At 39.1% G+C, this 22,829-nt stretch overlaps 1 protein-coding gene across 1 annotated transcript; it reads right to left on the bottom strand.

Annotated features, from left to right (window-relative positions):
• Positions 1–8,390: 8,390 nt before the first annotated feature.
• On the bottom strand, positions 8,391–19,888 carry ogfrl1 (opioid growth factor receptor-like 1). The gene is made up of 7 exons (XM_049600819.1): positions 19,577–19,888; positions 17,069–17,155; positions 16,875–16,953; positions 16,492–16,570; positions 14,319–14,385; positions 13,641–13,786; positions 8,391–11,969 (listed from the first exon to the last, which is right to left on the bottom strand). Exons 1-7 carry the CDS (start codon positions 19,760–19,762, stop codon positions 11,417–11,419), a joined length of 1,197 nt encoding a protein of 398 aa, XP_049456776.1. The 5' UTR covers positions 19,763–19,888; the 3' UTR covers positions 8,391–11,416.
• Positions 19,889–22,829: the final 2,941 nt, after the last annotated feature.

Raw genomic sequence — 22,829 nt, 5'->3', positions numbered from 1 at the left:
GCCTTCACATTGATCTCAACATATTAATGATACGAAGACAGCCAGATCTGTCCAGCTGTTCAACCTGAGCTACATCAAGACTAATCACAGTCACAGGCCTGACAAAAAGATGTTAGAGCAGGCATGTTTTTCATGCGTGTTCTCTGTTAAAGTAGCTGTCTTGTGCTGTACAGGCAGAATAAACTTTGGGTTTTCAAAACGTTTTGAAAGTGCATCATGTGTACATCATATCTTGTGTGGTAGCATGTGGAGCTGCTCTCTTGACACTTCATCTCTGCCGTCTAGTGTTTTCTCATGGAGGCTCATCACCAGCAGCGAAGACATGTGAAAGGATCGACGCTGTCACAGATGGGGAAAACAAGAGAGATTCAGTAGGAGTGATGAGTCGCTCTACAACAGAACTGATGTTCTTTGAAGACCGTCACATCTTTCTGCTTAAGTCCCCTCCTGACAGCAGCAAGCTGTCTAATCGTATCCCTCTCATTATCTTCGAACTTCTTTGTGGAGAAAACACTCGTTGAAGAGTCCTTCAGTCGCTTTGCTAATGGCTCTTAGTGCCTCTCCAGCTCTCTCTACTGAGAACTTTAATCCTTTTATTCAGCTGGCAGATCTGCTGCAACACATGTGTCCTTTGTACAGGAGAATCAGAGTGTATTTCTTGCTTGTCTTGGCTCTGGAAGGCACAGGCGTCACATGAGCGACTGTAAGGAGCTTCAGGACTAGCTGTGTACGTAATGAATGACTAGCAATACCTAAAAACTACATCTGAAATATATGTGTTTGCTGTCAAGCTTTCTAACTAAAGAAAACCACCTTAATATACTTTTTGTGAATGTATCCACAGGCAGAAGATCTGCCGTTTTCTGGGTTTAACCCTGCTGTAGTTACTCTGTTTGTCCTTTAGTCAGCTATCTATTTGTCACAGTGTGATGTATGAATGTGTGTTTTTGTTTTATGCCTGCCAACAGGCTAATCTGTCTCTTGTTTGTACACAACTGAAATTTCTAATATGAAAATATGATGTTAGGATAAATTAACAATGTATTATGCCAATAACAGTCATAATAATTGATGCAAGCTGCCAAGTAAAACTGCTGTGATGAGACAGAAGCTGATGACTCCACTGTTATAGCACACAGTGCATAATATTTAACTGTTCACTGAAACACCAGAAATAAACCGGGCCATTGTTTTGTGTTTTGTAATCAATGATCCCTCAAAAATCAAGTGCACACCACACATGTGATGTACAAAACAAGCGCACTTTACTCAGCACGAGCAGTGGAAAAGAACAAGACAAAAAAATGAATTACATAAATGAAAGAAATATAATTTAAAGGTTTGTTTGGATTGCACTTAGCCTCATTTGTTTTTCACTATTTCTTCCTTTCTTTATTGATTTATGTATTTATATATGAGTTTGTTTTTTGCAATTTTATTTATTTATATGTCTTATGTAGGCTACTTTTTCCCTTTACTAACCCTTACCAACAGGGGGAATGGATGGGGAGTTGAGTGGAACAAGTGTGTTTTACTTAATAGACTTTATAAATAATAGACATAGCTACTGTGAAGTCACCTTTTGGTTTGTGACTGAAACCCTGAGGTAACACATTGCAAACAGCCTGCCACTCAAGCAGCCCCATTGTTAAATATGTGCAACTTTGGGCCTTCATAAAATGTAAATGTTTGAGTTATAAAAAAAAAAAATACACCTGTACAGTTTTCATGATTATTGAAATTAGCAATAGAGACCAAACCATTTTTTTTTGTACAAGGCTGTCAACATGTTTATTTCTGCTGTTTAATATGGGGGTCTATAGACTAATTTTGAGTGGACGTCATAGTTACGTCACAGCAGTTGCGTGTGCATACTGGTGGCAGAAAAGTTGAAAGACCTCGAATAAAAAATGTCTCATTGTGCTGTTGGATGTCAGAACAGGAATGCAGAATAAGATGTCCTATATTTTAATAGAAAACCATTGCTGAGGATGCTGTTTGAAGCTAAATGAAGACAGTTGCTAGATTTGATGTAAACAAAAGATCTACATAATATATGCAATTCAGAGAGCCCTACAGTTACAGCATGAAATAAAATTAAGGCAGCCTATCTTTACATCTACCTAGTGGCAGCAGTATTTACACTGTTCTAAAATACATTAAACAATGAAAACAAGTTTATAGTAACCGAGCCATGAAGTGCAGTTTGCCGCCTGTATAGTTTAACTATATTTTTTAAAAAATATCCTTTGACAGATCTCAGTATTAAACATCCGGGACGTGACTGCAAAATTCACAACTGTCTTGTATGCTATGAGTTATTCTTTTGTATAGCTGGGTTTTTTCACAAGGTACATGAAGATTTCCAGCCACTGTAACTTTGGAATTGCTCTGGGTTGGTTTGTTTGTGCAAGATCGTAGACATACACATACATATGTTACGATCACTGTGTAGTAGAAAATAAAGTTTTGTCTCCAGTTAATTAGAATCTTGATATTTAGGCTCTAATCGCTGCTGGACGCTCAGTAGAGGAGTGTGTGTTTGTCTTACATGAACTGAATTACTGACGTAATTAAAGATAATTCATCATCATAAGGAACTGTAAAATTGTCAAGCATTGATTTGTTTTCTTGTCCTTGTGGAAACGTCCCCATAAAATATAATTTTATGTGTAAGTAATATTAGACACCTTTTCAACTAGCTAGCTAACGCTGTGTGCTTATTAACTCCTTGATCATAACGGAATATATTAAATTTCACAGCTGCCCATTTTAGAAAGGACATCACAAGAAAATGTATATTTTTGTTAGATTATCAAACGGACAATGTTTGATCAGTTCCCATCTGCATTCAGGCAGGGGAAGTGAAAGGCACCCTAACATTAGCGATGTAGCTAATGTAGCTTGGGTGCTACCTATGGCTGATTGCTGACAGCTGGAAACAAACAATAATCCATTGTCTGTTTATTAATCTAAACAAAGAACATGTTCGTCCTTTCTAAAATGAGCAGTTGTGAAAGTTACTATATTCTGTTATGATCAAGGAGTTAATAAGCAGACAGCGTTAGCTAGTTAGTTAAAAAGTTAACTGTTATTTCCACATTGAGTAAACTTGGGGACATCACCATAAGTTTTAACCCGGCCAGGACAATAACACAAATCCATGCTTAACAAAGCATGAGTTTTTACAATCCTTATGATGATAAATTATCTTTCACCACATCAGTAATTCTGTTCATGTAAGACAAACACGCACTCCTCTACAGAGTGGTAAATCACAGATCTCACAGAAATACGTGAAATGACCACGACCTCTTAACACCGCATTCTGTGGTGGCAGGACGTAATGGGTTGAAATTACGTGCCGGTACCACGGAAACAATGCCAATGTAAAGTCAATTAGGATCCTCTCCCGTGGTGGACACACGGATCCCCTGATTCAACAACGTCCTGTATACACACAAAAACACGAAAGTGTTCTTGATATTACAACAGCAAATATATTCCTCTGTTATAATTTCCCACCAATAATAATAATACTAATAATAACACGATAGTTCGGCTGTACTAGATATGTGATATAGGCTCATTCAAATATTCAGTCCCAAAAACACCGTTTCTACAGTACTAGCTAAATTATCTGAAATTAACCATCATCCTTACTTTTTCTTAACATAGTTCATCTAGATGCAGTGTCATTATTAGTTCAGCTTTACTAGATATTAGATATATTGGGTAGATATATCTTTTTATGGCCCTATTTAGAACCCTACTTTGCAAATCAGAAAAACTACAACTATGTTGCTGATATGTATCAAGCTGCATGGCGCGACCCCATTGAATTGTAGTTTTTAAAAAATCTGTTTTTCCTAGATTTGGAAGTTGTAAACACTGAATTGAGAGTACACTGTGGGCTTTAAGGGGATGGTAAACACACTTGTGTAATCAGATTTTAAATATCTAATTTCTTCTTTCTTTAATTTTTTATATCTGACAGCACCCTCAGTTGTTGACTACACTCACATGATAGCTGAGGTCAAGAGCTCTCTATAACAGTTGGTCCCATGTCTGTACCCCCTTTAGTTGCTGAGTTATAAGCCCTCAAACATGCACTGAGGTCAAGGTTCAAAGGTGAATGGCTGAAAGCAGGAGCCATGTAGAATCATCATACTGACATATGTTACTCTCCAGGTTGAGACCTTTCCAATGATGTATTTGGTTTAGCTCTACAACAAAGTTTTGACTTTTTCATTTTTTGGACACAAGCCATGCCAGGTGTAGTTTCAGAGAGCACTTTGAAGGCCCAGTGTATAAAATGATTTTTGTTTGTTTCTTTGCTCATTTTTTTCTTTTTTACTGTAGATAGTTACTAAAATGAGTCATCCTCAGATAATACAATACTACTAAAAAGTAAACCAATAATAACAATAATGAAATAAGCAAAATAATATTAAAATTATACTGAAATCTGGTTCTGTGGCGCTGGCTTGGGGTCCACTCTCCCCTGGTGGAGTGGAGGGTGGCCGGGTTGCCGCGGTGGCCACCTCCCTCCATGTGATGGTGTTACCTCTCTGGTTCTTCCGTGCTCAGCCTTATTTTTCTCTTCTTATTTATTTATTTATTAGTGGCGTTTGGATTCGGTTACAGCAGACCAACGGCAATCTGAAATGAAATGAAGCCCACACACGGCAGACAGTAGCTACAAAACAGTAGTGGAACACGTCCCATCCGCCCACAGCACAATGCTCTTAAAGCCCTACGTTATCAAAAGCTGGCAAAACACATTATTTTATTGTATGGCCTTGACATTAACCTCTCATATTGTTGAGTTATCAAGCACTCTTCCGTGTTTTTGTGTGTATACAGGAATGTTAAAGATATCATTGAGGAAAACGAGGTTCACGTGACATTATTGAATCAGGGAATCCGTGTGTCCACCACGGGAAAGGATCCTAATCGACTTTACATTGGCATTGTTTCCGTGGTACCGGCACGTAATTTCAACCCATTACATGCTGCCACGGACAGCGGTGTTAAGAGGTCATGGTCATTTCACATATTTCTGTGAGATCACAGGACAATTAACAGGACAAAAACAGCACAGAGACATAAAGATAGAACGATTATATCAATAAGAAATTGTCAAGATAGAACAGAGACTATGCAAAGCAGAAAGCGACAGCAGAGCACCAGTACAATACAATGACACAACAACACCAAACTGTATGATAGCACAAACAGACATGCAAGAAACACCAAGCACCAACACACAGATTAGCATTACACTCAGACATGCAGAGCAGCAAAATAGATAAAACACAACAGTCAATGCACTGACGCACAAGCCATGCTACAGAAAGTTGGCTATGCTGTTAATAAAATAGATACAGCATACATACATATCCATGCAGAGTTGGCTGTCTGGCAGTGGACAAGGACATAAAGCAAGTTAGCAGCAATTTATCCAAAAATAACAATATGTTGTGGTGATGGTGAGCAACACTGTGTTGTTTATGTTTACATATCTGATTGTCCAAAAAACAGGTCTTGTGCTTTTGTTTGAATGTGTGATAGATTTTACTGTTTTTTTATCTCAGATGGGTGATTGTTCCATAGTTTAGAAGCTCTGCTATAGCCTATATATTTTGGCAAGACGAGATCCCGTTTAGTCATAGTCTCTGTGGATGAAAGCAAAACATGAAAACTCACATTGTGACATTTGTTTCATGTTTTGTACATAGACTGTATTTACAAATGCATCTACAGTGTATGGTTTTATAATTACAGTTTTCAAATTTGGGATTTTATATGTTTAATCAGGAAGACTTTCTTTGTGCTCATCCATTCACAATTGTCTCCATCCCACCCCCACTGCTTCCTCTTATCAGCTGACTACGGGTATTCACTGTTCTAGTTATCCAATGAAACTTTGCCACGATCTCCATCAGCCGATGCTACTGCAAAATTTTAAATCTGCTCTCTCTTCCGCAGCTTTCCAACAAGACCAAGCACTTGTTGGTAGTCCAATGTTTTAACAGCGAAAAAAAATGAAAAGTTAAACGAAAATGATGTAAAATGATGTAAAAAGTTAAACTAAAATGATGTATAACAGAGCTTTCATACAGCTTATACACACATTACTCTTGGATGGATTACTCACGAATGAATGCCATAGAATAGCAACGAGGATGTCAGCCAACCAACACTCGCTACCCGGTCCCTGGTTGCAGCAATTTGCAATGCTGGCCAGCTAGGAATGAACTAGCTGCCAGTACAGTACAGTCCTCTCTCATCTAGCTAACATTTAGCCGTGTTACTTACTGATCCATTAGAAAGAAAGCTAGCTGGACATCGGTTTTGAAGACTCTTTGGTCACGGAGCTCCCTCCATCTCTTGAACGCCTGACTGAGGTTTACTCTTGTTTTTCCTCTTCTTTTATCACTCTCCTTTTTGCTCTTCTTTGCCTCCTCAGACAGAGGAGCTTGTTTTCTTTTGCTAGGCCGTTTTTCACTTGTCTCCAAACTTTGTCCGTCTGCCGTTGTGCTCGTGACTCAACTATCTCATGTCCAACTCCTCATAAGGGCCAGCTCCAGTCCCTGATTGACTGACCGACCAGTTTCGCAATACATGACGCGTTTCCTGCCGTAAAGCTGATTTTTTCCGCAAAATTTCACCCCCAGTGACAAAAGCTTATTACAAAGATTGCAAAGCCACTAAGTAACCTATGTAAACGCTGATAGTCTGATTTCACTGTAGCCACTACACTGTGCAACCCACATTATTTTCATAATGATATATTTAGGAAAAGATGCTATCTGTTGCCTCTTTAATTGACGTTTTACGATAAATGGTCAAATAAATGTATGAATACATCTTCCCTCTGGTGAATTCCAATTTTCAACATTTTTACAATCCAGAGCTGCTGTATGGTAGAAATAAATCAGAAATAGGTAGATTTGCTTGTCAGGGACGTAATATCTAACAGTCCAACGTCAGGGCTAAATGTAAGTCCACTGCTGTTAGGGTGCAGCAGTGGGATTTCTGGGGTTTCCTACCACTGATGTTCTCATTGTCGACTTGTTGTTCAGTGTTTCAGTCACACATTGTGTTGCTCTCTGACTGTAAAGATCAGTGTATAAAGGAGGCTGTCAGTCTTTTCTTTTGTTTCTCGATAGTGTGGCTATCCATTCAGCGCATGGTTTTGAAATATAAGATAGCACTCTCTATTTTCTCGTCAGGCTTCTTAACATAACACCATTTACCTGTCATTTGCTTTTTTCCGAAGGAGTCTTTTTCTTTGTTTTGCGTTGTATATGGCATCGATGTGCCTATTAATACTGTATTAGTTCCAGTCAGATTAGAGGTTCTGACGTCAGTGATGTTTCAGAAGTCAGGCAGATAATCTTAGTTATATTAAGTATTTGAAAGTGTGCTTTGCTTGTCTAATCCTCTGCTGTGAGTTCTTTCAATGGTGTTCAGCCTTGGCAGACAAACTGTGGCTCTTTGGCTCCAACCATGGAGGTTTACCTCAACCAATGCGATTATTCTTGCTTCCAGAACAGTTCTTATTCTGACAGATGCATGCTAACCAATATTAAAATAAAATGGGCAATGCTACAGACATGTTCTTCAAATATTTCCAGATGAAAAAAACTCTTAATCCACATCCCCATTTTTATTTAGGAATGGCAAATTTCACATTTTTGGGCAAATGTCCAGTTATTGTGGCCCTTTTATGTCCAGCAAGCAAAGTGAATATTCATCTGGGGAACAATCACATTTTAATCAATAAGCCAGATACAAACAGTTTCAAGTATTACATATAATGAACCTCTCCTCTTCACCAGCTCTTATGGGACTTATTCCTGCTGTTACTGTACATTAATGCTCATTCTGTAAGTGACTATAATGCAAACAATAATGTAAATATCAAAATGCTGTACAAAAAAGAGGATGTTCAGGAAATCAGTTGGGAAAGACACTCCTTACAGCATACAGATAAACATAAAAAATACAAAAAAGGCACTTAATATCAGACACACACACACACACACACACACACACACACACACACACACACACACATATATGTACACACACTAAAAATTCAGATACTTGAGCCCATTTTTTCACACAATTCACCTGAAAAGTTATTTTTACAATTATATCAGATACACTTGGCTGGGGAGCAATGTAGAGGCCTTGTCAGCTAATGATAAAAACGCCTCATCCTACAGGAAGAACAGCTGACAGGAAGTCAGGAAGGAGTGTTTAAATTCCCGATCACTGCTGTCTCACACCTCACATGGCTTTTTATTTTCTATCACAAATATATATTGCAATGAGGAACTTAAATGTGTTTGAAATGTTACCTAATATTAAACAAAACGGCCTTAACTTGTCTGTGTAGGCCTGTGCCGAGTTCCTATTGGCTGACTGGACAGAGCAATACACACTTCCTGATGTGTCAGGCTAATATTGACCTTTCATAAAAAAATGAAACACAAGCAAGGTGATGCTGCCAACCTCTGATATGATGAGGGTGATGATATGTTTGTTAACAGCATGTCAGAGGTGAGTGTAAAATCTGCTTCACTTCCTTAAGCAGCTGCTAAACCTGCTAAAAGTCTTTCAGGGGAGAGTTCAATTACTGTAGCCTTATTAGTGCTAATCTAGTGACTCCTGCACCCTTATCAGAGTACTGCTCCGGGGGAAATAACATTGTATGGGGCATTTTTTGGTATGTAAACGAACAAATTTTAACATTTTAAAATTCTGACAATAATATCAGCAGCTGCAGTTGTACAAGTTGTCTGATTCAGAGGGATAACATCAACAGTATCACTGCCCACTACATGCAGCCTGGTTGAGATTACCGTCAAATTATTGCAAGGTTAGACACTATGAGAACAATCAATCACGTTCACGATGCTGGAAGTTCCTGACCGTTTGTTGTATTTGTTGTATATCTGAAGATCTGTTTCTAAATCAATGATTCGGAGAAACCTACAGGCTTTCAACAGGAAGACACAGATTGTCAAAAAAGTGCAACACACCACACATCAACTGTTTGATCACATTAGTCACAGTTCACATCCAGTCACCTTGGTTAGTTAATATAGAGGGCTTTTAGGTGACACAACACACTCTGGTGGCCATATTGGAGGTTTTATGCTATTGGTAGCCTAACAGCAGCTGAAAAAAGCATTTTACTAATAATAGCAGTCAGTGTGTTAGCTATGACACAGTCACCTTTAATTAAAAATTTGAACATGGAAAAGATTAAATATCGAATCTGTAATGATCTGTTGGAATTCAGTATTCACAACTGCAGCACACGGTGTCATGACTCCAGTGTGATGCATCTGTAAAATGCAATATGATCTAATGTATGCCCTGTTGGCCTCAATAAACTAGACAAGTGTCATTCACTTCAGTAACACAGAATGGAGGAAATTAGCAAACTGCTGAAACATAATGTGTGAAAGCATTTTGGATTCTATGCAGCCTGTAAAATCCCGAAAGATGATAATCAGATCAAGATATCAAGATAATGAATTATCTTGTGGGAACAAGTTACTATCTTGTTCCTAGAAAATTTACTTATAGGAACAAGTCAATTATCTTGTTCCCTAAAGATAATTGACTTGTTCCCACCAGATAATTAACTTGTGGTAATAAGTCCATTATATTGTGGGAACAGGAAAAGAACTTGTTCCCACAAGAAGATAACTTGTGCACACAAGATAATTGACTTGTTCTTACAAGGCAACAATCTTGTGGGAACAAGATACTTGACTTGTTCCAACGACTTCTTGTGGAAGCAAGTTAATATCTTGTGGGAACAAGTTATGATCTTGTTCCTACAAGGTAGTAACTTGCGCGCACAATATAATGTACTTGTGGGAATAAGTCAAATATCTTGTTCCCAAGAAATAATTGACTTGTTTCCACCAGATAGTTAACTTGTGGGAGTAACTCACTTATCCACTGGGAACAAGAAAAAAACTTGTGCACACTAGAAAATTTACATAGTCCCACAAGTTAATTATATTATAGTAACAAGTTTTCTTGTATGCACAAAAAAAAATCACCTCTCAGGATTTTAGGGGCTCCATAGATTTCAAAACCATAGTGGATATAGCGAATGCACTGAACGTCAATTCTTCAGTGGACTTACTGTCAGGCTCTGTGGACTGCATTTGAGTTATTACATGTTTTTATCTATTAAAAACTGAGCGAAGAAAGAGCGTTTACTGAGTCAGAGTAACCTACATTTTGAAACACATCTTTCTATCGACACTGCTCCCTTTGCCTTGAAACAGCAGCAGCAGCTTGACCTATTGTTAGATGCTATATTTAGCCATCATTTGCACATAGCTGCCTTTCCAGTGGCCCTCCACGGTGCCAGTCATAGATTACAGGAGAGTAGTGATGTCACTAAAAAGCCACTCTATTCTTAACTATTTCTTCTAGATATCACGTCACTAATAAGTCTTGATTTTTGATCTATCGTTATGTACAATATTTCGGGGGGAGCGGCTACCTTCAACTTGTGGGCAGTAAAATAGCCAAGCAGATATATATTGAATTTGTGCATGTTACTATCAACAACAGACTGAAGATTTCAAATCAATCTCAAAAATATGTTTTCAAAGTATTGCTATGACACATGAGCCTTTTTCACTCTTCCTCTCTTATGTGTTCATTATGTCCTTTTACAGGATCTGGGTAAAAAAAAAATAATAGTAATTTCTCCCTGATCTCCTTCTTCACATTATAATTTCCACTTTTCAGCACCTGTACAAAGTGAACACAGTCCAGCTTGTTGCTCAGTGGAGCTCCAGCTACAGAGTTTGATGAACAGACAGGACTTTGTTTCCCAAAACCATCACAAGACCAACAGGCCAATCAGCACTTTGGTTCTAACATGGTCCTCAGTATCAGTACCCACATATCAGACTTAAACATTCAATAAGGCTGTCTAAGTTGTCTCATTATCATAGCCCTGATGAGGAAATGCCTTGTAACACGGGTTTGGGTCTCCACTGGTTTTTAGACGGTTTTGGGATTTGGTCCAAGGCGAGTTTGTTCAGCTTGGCTCAGGATATGACCTCCCATCTCAGTCCCACGCTATATTCAGTACAGAGTTGCACTGATTCATCAGCGAGGAAATATAGTTGTTTATGGTAAGCCCTTAAACTGAATTGATTAATGACATTTTTGTCAGACTCTATAAATGTGTTTTACTATTACTGTCTTGATCTTAAGTTCCAGCGTCCACAAGTAACTCTGCTAAGAATAAAGTTGTGGCATAAACAATGATTTTTTTAATGTTACAATTAAACCGGTTAATTTTAAAAACAGCTGTTTTGTTTTCTGGTGTTAAAACCAGAGAACAGTCAAACCCTTTCCCCTACAGAGGAACAATCTCAGTGTACTCGTTCCTCTCTCCTCTAGCTCCCACCATCATCAACGCTCCCTCCAGTCCTGCCATATCAGAGCTGAGTCCTGCGCAGTCCTTTAGCCCTCCTCCAGCCAGGTCCTGGCACGTCATGGCATCATGGGAAGACACAATAATCCCACTACTGGCAGATGCGGTGCTCTCCTCCCCCCTCCTCTGTTGCTCTGGTGTTGGAGCAGGTGCTCTGATCCCACTACTCCCAGCACCTACACTGCCTCCGACACTGACACCAGCACCACCTCGCCTTTTAGGTGGTGGACCCCAGAGGAAGGCGTGGGCAGGCTTGTAGTGCTGGCGGGCGTAGCGGAGCAGGCGTCTGCGGGTGGCTGGCAGGCGGATGGTGTACACGTAGTACTCCAAGGCGCTGTGCTGCATGTTGGGAATGGTGTTGTGGCACAGCGACTCCTCCAGGAACAGATGAACCAAAGGGGCCTTGAAGGCCTCATAGCCAAGCTCGCCCAGGGACTTCAGGATGCGAGTGATCCGCAGGTAGTTGTGCTGGGACCTTAAAAGAAAGGTGAAAATTTTTACTATAACTAGTCAAAATGCTCCTGGGAAAAATGCAACCTTATATCAGTAGTAGATGAGATATTACTTCATACTGAATGGTTCTGTATAATGACACAAGTGTGAGTTTATCAATGAAAACTATGGCAAAAAATACTATGATCCCCTTTATTTCACAACATAAACATGACTAAAACTAAGTCAAAAGTAACTCTACAGTATCCTCCACCAAGCACCATCTGTGTGGCTGAAAAATAAAGCCAACACACAAGTGCCGAAAACTGCAGTTCCTCTAATGGCCACTTGAGGCTGGCTCCAAGAGTGAGACAATCCCTATAGATCCCCATGTTAAAATGCCCAGCTTTACAGCAGAAATAAACATGTTTACAGCCTGGTACAAAAAAAATAGTTTTGGTCTGTACAGGGGTGAATTTTACAAAACTCCCCCATTTACATTTTATTAAGGCTTAAAGTTATGCATAAATAAAGGCGTGGCCACTGCAAGGCTGTCTACGAGATGTCACCACAGTCTATGTGTCACATGTAACCCTCGGTCCTCCACAGCTCCACCCTCTCTGTTCAGAGTATGGTCACTTCTGGCTCCAAAAATCCAAGATGGAGACGCCAAAATGCTAAACTCGAGGATTCAAAACAGAAGTCCACAAACCGATGGGTGACTTCTTCATCCATTAATATTTTATGACCCTATTGTGAATTTCATCAACGAAATCTACAGTGGATTATCTTGAGTAACCAGGTCATGATTTCGGGAAAGAGACATTGCTGTTCAGTTTTTTTTAATGTTTTTTTATTGGCACTTTGAGCACCACAAGCTGAGTGCCATCTAGTTCTATTACATTGGAGAGAAGACAGACATCTCTATGGCCGATAACCCCAACACTCAGCAACTCACATCAAAACTATCTAGATTGATAAACAGCACAAGAGGTATGAGGAAATATTTTTTGATTTTGGTGTGACTGTTCCTTTAAAGGACTCAAACAAATGTAACTTTTTTCATATTTCTCTAAAGAAAAATCAGACCAAATTGTGTTTAACATTTGTTGTGAATATACAGATATACGTTTTCAGGAAAAAAACTTAATCAAACTCAGATGCTAAAATTAACACTGCATGACTCATGGTGTTCACATCCACTTGCATTCCGAGGTCTTTGACAGTACAGGACATTAATTATTAAGAATAGTTTGTTTCTGGTGGTTGTTTGGCTTGAGAGCAATCAAGAAACCACAGTGCACCACATGCAAAAGCTGTTGTGTATATTCAATGGGATATTAAAAGCAAGAGAAGGGAATGCAACTGTACTGAGCAGCTGCTTTATGGAGGAGAATTTGTTGTTTTTAATGAGCTTTGGATAATGGCAACAATTAGCATCAGACGCTAAGGTTTAGAGGTAGGTTGTGACTTGAGGAGGGTATGGTAGTATCACCAAGGAGAAAAACATGCTTGTATTAAAATTGCACACTCCAGTGTGTGACATTCACATGGTTCTTTGGCAAGAAACCACACTACTACTCTCAGGCCATGAAACTATCAAAATAGGATGAGAGAGAAAAAAATCACCCTTTAAATGACCCCTTAACCATCTGTTCCTGCAGCAATCGGCAACCGAGCCATAAGTCGACACAAACTTTGTGTGTGTACATACTCATTAAGGTGCTGGAAGCGCTCCTGCCAGTTGGGAGCCCGAGCAACATTCCCACTCTTATCCAGCAGTTTGATGCCATAGAAGTCCAACATCAGGGAATAGGCTGCCAGGAATCTGCGCTTAGCTTCCCGAGTACTTTGGAATTCCTGACAGGATTAAACACAGCAGATCAGAGACCAGCAGACAGGTACAACATCACCCAAACCACATCTGGGACACATCTGCACTCACTGACAGAGGGATGTTAATTAATTTCAGAAAAACTTTCAGCTGAATAAATACACCTGGGACACAAACATACAAGTGGATAAGCATTCTCAGCATTGACATTAATAATGTTCAAACTGATGTGAGATTTATACAGAGACCTGAGTATTTCCCTTAATTTTTTTTTTTTAGTTTTTTTTTTTTTTTTTAAACGTTCTTTATTGTCCCATCTGAGTGACTTGTGTAACTGCTTTATACATGGAACATAATGATGAATATGCAACAGCTAACAGTACTCTGTCATTTTAAATGTCAAAACATCCTGTGTGTTAATGGGAATGTTTTTAATTTACCGGTTGAATGGAAGATGCACTCTGTTACTCAACCACGGCAAACACTTGCGCAGTGAGGAAGTGCAAACAAATCAGATATATATACACACACACACCATGTGTGCTTTATGTTTCTTACTTTGATCTCGTCCTGAGTCAGTTCATGTGCGTAGAAGTTGAGCCCTTGTTCTCTTAACGGAAACAGCCTGCCACAAGGACAAGGAATCAAAAACATATAATCAAATGAAAATAGTCCGCCCCATCAATCATAGCTAACCAACTGTAACACCTTGGCTTGGTAGGCTTGTCAGGCTTCGGATTTCTCGACATATTGAATGACGTGCATGAGGCTGTAGTAAGAAAGACAGTTTGAATATAATGATGCCTTTTTTTTTCAGTTTTGGGAAGACAACAAAAAATGGCAAGAGTGAATTTAACAGTCCTCTCATGTACAGTAATCTGCAAATATTAGCATGTCCTGCTAACCAGCCCACTACCTACAGTAGTCACGTAGCATTACTTCAAGGAGTTAGCACATCATTAACTAATAACTCTAAAACTTCAATTAATAGCCCGGGCTATTATTTGCTTGAATCGCTGAAATCAACGGGCCTGTATTTGGGACAGGCGTCTATATGAGACAGGCCTATATTTCCTTTCACACAAAACTGTTTCTCTACAAAGATTGGGAAAAACAATCAAATTGTTTATTTAAACCAGTATGAATATTACTTGTTTAAAAATTAGGCTTTCAATAACGTATCAATTATGAATCATTCAATTGATCTAGCTCTGACAGACAGCACATCAGAGAGCGAGTGATTATGGCACCCGGCATACCGACACAACACCACTTTATCCTGTTAAAACAATACTCACAACTTAGATTGATTTTTATTATTTTGATCGAAGGACCCTTACGGACTACAGGAATATGAATAACTTACAGGGTAATCGAGGAATGGACACATACATCTAAAGTTAAAAAAATTAACTGCTTAGCAACCAGACCAGGCGTCTAATTAAGACAGGCATTTATGTGTCAGAATGTGTAGCTGCTAGTAAAAGGGACTGTGTGCTTAACTGGGACTAAGCTTTTAACTGAAGTTTTACGGGACATTAGTTTGTGAGGTCACAGGTTACATTTACATGTAAAAAGCCCCAGTCCAAGCAGCACATCCACTCTGTAGTATTTCTTTCTTGTGTAGAAGCTGGTCCTGGATGATTCAGAGTTCAGGCAAATATCAACAGCTCTGTTCTGCTTTGCATTAGATTTGGGGAAGTTTTAATTCCAGCAACCTCAGCCAAAATTAACGACCCAAGATAGCGATAAGTTTGGCAGAAATGTCAGTTAGTCATCATTCTAAAAGTTTATGTCTTGAAATAACATAAGAAGTGAAACAAACTGCTCTGCTAGCCACAAAGGGTTATGCTAGAATTAAATTACTTACATTTGAATTACATTTCTCCTCATTGTGTCTATAGTACTATAACTAACAAGCTCAATAAAGCAAAACAACAACGTTATTTCTTTATTTCTGTTTGTTCAGTTAAACATTTAACCATTTAACCCAAGGTTCCCATTTTAAACGAGCTGGATACATAAAAAGTCAGCCGGAGACAGGGTTTTAGTTTAACAAAGGTTAGTTTAACCAGCTAGCTACAGTAGCTATAACTGAACAACAGGTGTGCTTTTAACCATCCCTGGCTAGACTGTAGCTGGGTTTCCAAAAATTTTAACAAATTTTCAAAAATCTGCAAAAAAATAATGCAAATGTATATGCGTTTCTATCGACAATGAAATGTGGACAAATGGAAATCTGTAGAATTAATATTACAGCTATGTGTTCTTGAAAGAGTTTTGGTAACAACCCTGTGTGGACAAGCGTGTTAAAAGCCATCCAGTGACGACAGAGGGAGCTTGCAATGATGTCATCATTTATCTCCTTAGTCTCCTAGTCCTTCCTTCGTCAGTTTCCTTTGCACTTGGTCGTATTTATTTTTTATCTATATACCAACTTTTTCTCCTCCCCGACGTAAAAAAACTTTTTTGCAATATTTAACTACAGCAACTAAAGCCAAAAGTCAGTTTCAAATCCATTCCAATTTTACATTCAGGAAGTATAGCTGATTAAATCCTCACTTCATTTCTGGTGACATTTACTTCACAAATCGACAGTAAAGAGCAAGCTTTTGACATGTCAGTTACTGTGGCTTATAGCATGCAATTAACAGTCCAGTCTCTTCTGAGGAGTTGGTACTGTCACATTTAGGGCAGATGAAAATGGAAATAGACAGATTAAATGTCTCACCACTGAATGTAGGTGTGATTGTGCTCCAGTTTGTCATAGTCGCCTCTCCACTTAGTCAGGATCTCTTCTATGTAGATACCTGAAAAAAGACAGGGGTTAATTAGCTGCCATACACATTTCTAGTGTGTGTGTGTGTGTGTGTGTGTGTGTGTGTGTGTGCGTGTGTGTGTGTGTGTGAGAGAGTGACTCCGTGTTCATGTGTAAGCGTGTCTAAACATTGGATCAGTCCACTAATCTGCTGGTCTTTCCCAGTCAAACATGACCTTTAGCCAAACAAAACTCACTAAGCCCAAAGCCAACATTTCTTCTCTCCACAGTGGCTGGAGGTCTACATGAACTCTGTGTGTGTCTGTGTGTGTGTATGTGACAGAGAGAGCTCTCACCATCAGGTACTAGAGGGATCTTGTTCAGGTAGAAGCGCAGGTTACGGTACTCATTGGGTTGCCGGGACTTTCTGTAGTTCTGCAAAAACACAGATCAAAGAGATCACACTGGGTGTCAACAATACAGAGAAGCCATCTGTGCACTGTGTATCTACAGTTGTGAGTATCAACGGTTTCAGTGTGTGTGCATGTACCGGGTAGCTATGACGGTATTTGTAGAGGTCCCTGGCAGCATAGAAACTCCTCTTCATCTTTGGAATAGACTCTGGAGATTCAGTCAGCTGAGAGAGAGATGGACAGAGAGAAATTAAAAGGAAAGGAAGAAAGAAAAAGAGAGAGAAAGAAAGAATAGGTTCAAATGCAGATCTGAAGCCAAAACATCCCATGTTTTAACAGATGCAGTACAGCACTCATCGACCGTTCAGCTGAATTAAAAGCACTGACTTTGCTTTTGAGGTCGATGGCTGTCATCATCCATTTCTTTCCAGCAAAGGAGGACAATTCACATCAGCGCTGCCATGCAATCACTACAAAAGGATGCTAGAAACTAGATCTGATTCTCAAATAAAATCTGGGTCATGCTATCTTCCACTGGTCCAAAATGCTGTGACACTGAGCCTGATACATCCTGTTATATCTAACCACATACCATCTACTGGATAGTCTGTTAACCACAGTAAAACTCAGGTATGATAAAGTTTAAAAAACATCACCCAAAACCTCAAACTATGTACTAGGTGACGCATCCTAATTTGTGCATCCTTTTACAGCCACATTTGTGGCTCTTGTGATCCTGACATTACATTACAATCTGAAAACTGCATCCTAACTTCACAGACATTTCTGGTTGCAATCATCAGTGGCACCCGCACAAGTTTTAAGCAAAGGTGGCGAGATGGTGCCACTGAAACTCTTGGGCTAGCACAACAAAATCAAAAGCCATACCTGAATTTCAGGAATTCGACTCACACGCTGATATACTGAATTCTTACTTTATAGTTAACATTGCTAATTATCTGATGTGCATAGACTAAAACTGATACAGCAAACATTTTAGTTCCACAACAATCCTGTTTCAAAGTGTTATGTATTTGTATATACATATGTTAGGCGATCCATCATTGATTGATTTATTATTCAGATATCTTAAGGTCAAGGAACCCCTTTGAAAATGACCATGGCAGGTGCTCCCTTGCAAAAATTTGTCTTACTTTGGAGCGTTATTTAGCTCCCCTCCTGACAGCAAATTTGCGAATCCTTGGATAACAAATGAATGGCCCACCTTACTCTGCCTCTGATTGGCCTACCCCGACATACTTAACCTAACCCTAACCAATCCCATTCCACTTACCTAAACCTAACCAATCCAACCAACGAAGGAAACTAGTACTAGCCAGTTATAGGGAGAAGAGGGCGGGTCATTCCCTTGTTATTTTAGGATTCACAGATTTGCTATGCCCGATATACCCTATGCCAATAATGTGGTTGGCACCAATGGATGCCTTTGGTTGTCAAGTTTCAGAAAATCAGAACAAAGGAATACTTTGCACATCTATTTCCAAACAGGTGCATAGGAGAGGGATGAGCAGAACACACCTTGTAGAATAACTTGCAAAATTTTAATGATGCTATGTTTCAGTAACTAGACATTCATCAACAGGAAGCAAAAATGCCAGATGAAGGTCTACTTACTGAAATGTCACAGCATTAACATCATTATTTTTGCTAGTTAGACAGTGTGCGGGAGTTCTTCTACAAGTAATTTCAGAGGATACCACTATCGTCATGCCAGCTACAAAATGAGTGCACCACAGCCTCTTAAAGACAGTAATGTCAACCTTCAATTATTTTCTCAAGGCAGCATTATATCAGGGTGGTGCCACAGGTAATCATGGCAAAAAAAAAATGTGATTGAATCTAAAGTCTGATTTAACTAACACGTAACAAAGAGTGATTCAGTGAATTACAGTTTCTCCAATAATCATGTTACAATCTACTGGTGTAAATATTCTCAAACTGTGAAGCAGTCTCATAATAACCACTCAGTCAACTATTCTGATAATTTAGGGCACAGGGACCATAACCATAAGGCTCTATTTTTTTTTACTTTGTAAACCAGCAGGCAGACAGTGTAACTTCAATAGGAAAAGCAACAATGGGAATAACCAACTATCTCTGATAATTAACTATGTATGTGTAAACGTATGAACACAAGTATGTGTACAGTATGTAGTCATGCACAATGCAGTCTTTGCAAGCATATCAACACCACATAGTCGCGTTGATATGCATCACACAGTATACAAAATAAGACTTCATACTTTTAAAATTCACTTAATTCACTCCATGTCAGTGTGACATCAGTTTAACAGTTGGTTCTCTGACACCCATCACTTGTGTATCTTGGTGAAAGTGACAGTAACAAGAGAAGTGCCACAGTGATGACTTAGTAAAGTTCACACTATGTGAGATGATATCTGTCCACATAACCAAGGCTACATAAATTGACATATTTTTGAATGAAGTTTGGTTTAGCAGTAAGGACCGGACCGGCAATGGTAGTCGGGGCTACTCGGTTGCCCTTTCTGTGTCCTGGCCTCGTCATTAACGTGCGCTGCCGATGGCACACATGTCAAAGCACTGTGTCCCGGTTCTGCCCCCCATTGTGTTATAACACGCATACTATTAAACCCTCACTGTACCTGCGGGGAAGTGTCCTCGGGGTCCCCGGGGGCCCGGTCACTCTCCGCCGGGCTGACGGAGTCCGAGATGCCGCTGTCATCTTCAGCCGCCGGCTCGTCGCTGTCGGAGTCCGACCCCCACGTCGAGTCGCATTCCTCAACGGTGCTCGGCTCCTTGAAACGCCAGCTGCCCAACAGATTTCCCATTTAAAAAACATGCAACACCAGCTCTCTGCTATTGTCCTTACCGCTGCACTAACTACTACATCATTTTGCTCACAAACTGGTATTTTGGTTTGCAGAGTGCTGGACTCACATTGCCCTCAGAGTGGAGCTTTTAAATGGCAGAAAAGGGGGAATTTCCAGATCAGCACCGATGATGCGTGTTACTGTATGAGGGGTGATTAGTGCCTCAACGCAGCAGGAGGAGGTCTTAAAGCTACAAGCCATGAATTCTGAACTGAATAAGCAGGGCTATTAATTGTCTCAGTGATTGCTAGAAATATCATGATTTGTTCATTTAAACATAAAATGTCAGTCGGCAGTGGTTGCTTATATCAGTGGTCAAGTAGCTAAAAAGAATAAATATATACGTAACTGCCCGAAAGAGGCCTTTAGTCTTTTCATAAAACTGGCCTCTCTATGCATTAGAAAGGTGCAAATACTTTTGACTTTGGTGCTATATGACCGGAGAAACGAGAAGAAAAGGACTGTAGCATTTGCTTTTGCTCAAGAGGTAGGACACCTACAGCTAAATGCACTGTGCCTCACTGGAACATGAAGTAATGAGAATTGCCTAATCCAAGAACAATATGGTGGCTGGCTGGTAATAAACAACATCGAAGCAAGAAATGGGCAACCCAGTAACAGGACCTTGGTTCATATTTGATCAGCACTGCCTAGTTTTACCATTTGAGCTCAGTATTTTCAGCCTCCATTTCAACAAAAAAAGGAAACAGTATGGCGCCCACTTCCTGTTCTTGAACTCTCGTAATACAGGTAAACCGTACGGTAAACTACGTTTCTGAAAACATTTTAGGGGAGAAATAGGCAACACATCAATAGAATCTTGGTTTATATTTAATCAGCAGTGCCTAGTTTTACAGTTTGGTGTGAGTTTGAGATCAAACTCTTTTCAAATTCCTGTTTGTGTTCCCCCACTTTCAAAAACTTTGAATTTTTCAAACAACAAACATCATGCATCAACATACAAACATCATGCTACATCATACTACTCTTTTCTCAGCTGTCAGATTCTGGCTAAGAATGTAAATTGACCTGCTGATTTTTTTGCTTTGATATACTCAAAACAAAAAAACAACCACAGAGGAGTAGCATCTTTTGCGTATTTAGTATTTTCCTGGCAGAATTTAGCATGACAACCAATTTAATTTGGCTATTTCCTGGATTTTGTTTTGGTTACCGTAGTCCCTAAATCTATGCAGAAATGCAAGAAATGGGGTTCAAACTACAATTTTTTGCCACTTCTGGGGGAGAACTCCCAGAACTCCTGTTTTATTGTATCCCCCCCTTCCCCGACCAGTTATGCCCTTGACCTGATATATGTGGATTTGAACTTTAGATGTTTTGCACATTTGATGAAATGTTTGCATGTAAATATAAAAGTAATGTTAGAGTCCCAACTGCATTTCATGGCAACTTTGAAAAAACAAACATTGACAACACATTTTAGATTTATTTATGATACATTATGAACACAACAGCAACCTCTGAGGGCACGGATAATTGTAGAAACCATTTATTTTACAGTCCACGGTGATGCTGACAGAACCCTTACTTCTCCTCATCCCATTACTGTGTGGCATTAATCACTCCCTATACATGCACAGTCCCGGTAACAGCAGCATCAGGACCAGAGCTGTATCACGTGACACCGGGACAGGAGGAGGTTACGGTACCCGCCCCTCCTGCTCCCCTCACACCCCTCCGTTAGATTACAATGTCACTTCGGGAACTAGAGGAAACAGGAGGTTCTCCTGTGGACTGTCCAAACTATGTGTTCATTTACAGTATTATGGTTTTAACTGATCAGAAGAAATATATGAATAGTTGTCTTGATACTCATTCTAAAAATATGTCAATTAAAGCAATGTGTAAACGCATTCATTAAATTACATTGGTAGGGCAGTCTAATGAAATAGTTGTTAAAAAAGAAATGGGGATTTCCCACAAGGCTGTGTGGCCCAGGTTGGGTCTGAAACTTGTGCCTGATTCTTTAGAATCACTGTGGGTTACTTCTTTAATCGTTTTGTCTGAAAAAATCCTGCAAATGAACAATTCATTTTCCTTTCTATTGTTATTCCAAACTGGGACTTTCCATGAAAATACTGTGGAAAGTTAGGCAGCGAACTGGCCTGTCGCTGTGCGTATTTACTCTGTTTATAATTTTCACTTCAGTAACATTAGTTCAGCAATGAGGTGTCATCACATCTTTGAAATGAAAGGAAACCAGTGAAACATCACAAAAAGTATAGATATAATATAAACCGTTTATTACAAGTGAGATCTGGTCCAGTCACAATTATTGATCACTGATCACAGAATATGATGCAGTTTTACTACATATTTATGTAAAATTAAACACTGTATTAGTGTCTGATGAAAGTTCTTAATCTGAACTGGCTCTGACGTAAAATCTTGTTTTAACAGTAATCCATTAACATTCTTATTGCATCATTAAATTGGCCTTAGTTTAATTCTTAGTATTTGCCTTAGTATTTGTAGGTTTATTTGAGATTTGCATTTTATGGTGCCTTGTACTTCTACTCTACTATGTTTCATTTGACAGTTGTAGCTATAAGTTACTTTTCATACTAAGATTTTACATCAAGAAACCTATGAGATGTTTATGAAAGATTAAACCAGCAACTCATTTTTTGGGGCTTGTAACCTTTACAGAAAACAGTGTCTGGTTGGGGCCTTTTCATACATCTCAAATGTATGAGTTGTTAGCAGTTCCATCCAAGAGTGACTTCCCCTCTTAACTTCTCATATTGTCTCATTTAAATTACTATTTAAGGCCAAAAGAGCTGAAATTTCAATGTTTGACAAAAAAGCAAAGATTAGAGAAGTCAGAAAAAGAATGGTGCAGCAGAAGTTCATGTTTTTTTCTCTTTCCATATAGATTTTAACTTTATAATTTATATATGTTGTATTGTAGCCCTAACTTCTGAAATATTTTAGGTTCCATGTCTTCAGTTTTACTTGCTTTTTCTTTCCTTCTTTCTTTCTTTCTTTCTTTCTTTCTTTTTAT

The sequence above is a fragment of the Epinephelus fuscoguttatus genome, linkage group LG16 (genome assembly GCF_011397635.1).
Source record: "Epinephelus fuscoguttatus linkage group LG16, E.fuscoguttatus.final_Chr_v1".
NCBI classification, from domain to species: Eukaryota; Metazoa; Chordata; class Actinopteri; order Perciformes; family Serranidae; genus Epinephelus; species Epinephelus fuscoguttatus.
Note: the sequence above shows the minus strand (reverse complement) of the source record. Positions and strands in the feature narration are given on the sequence as shown.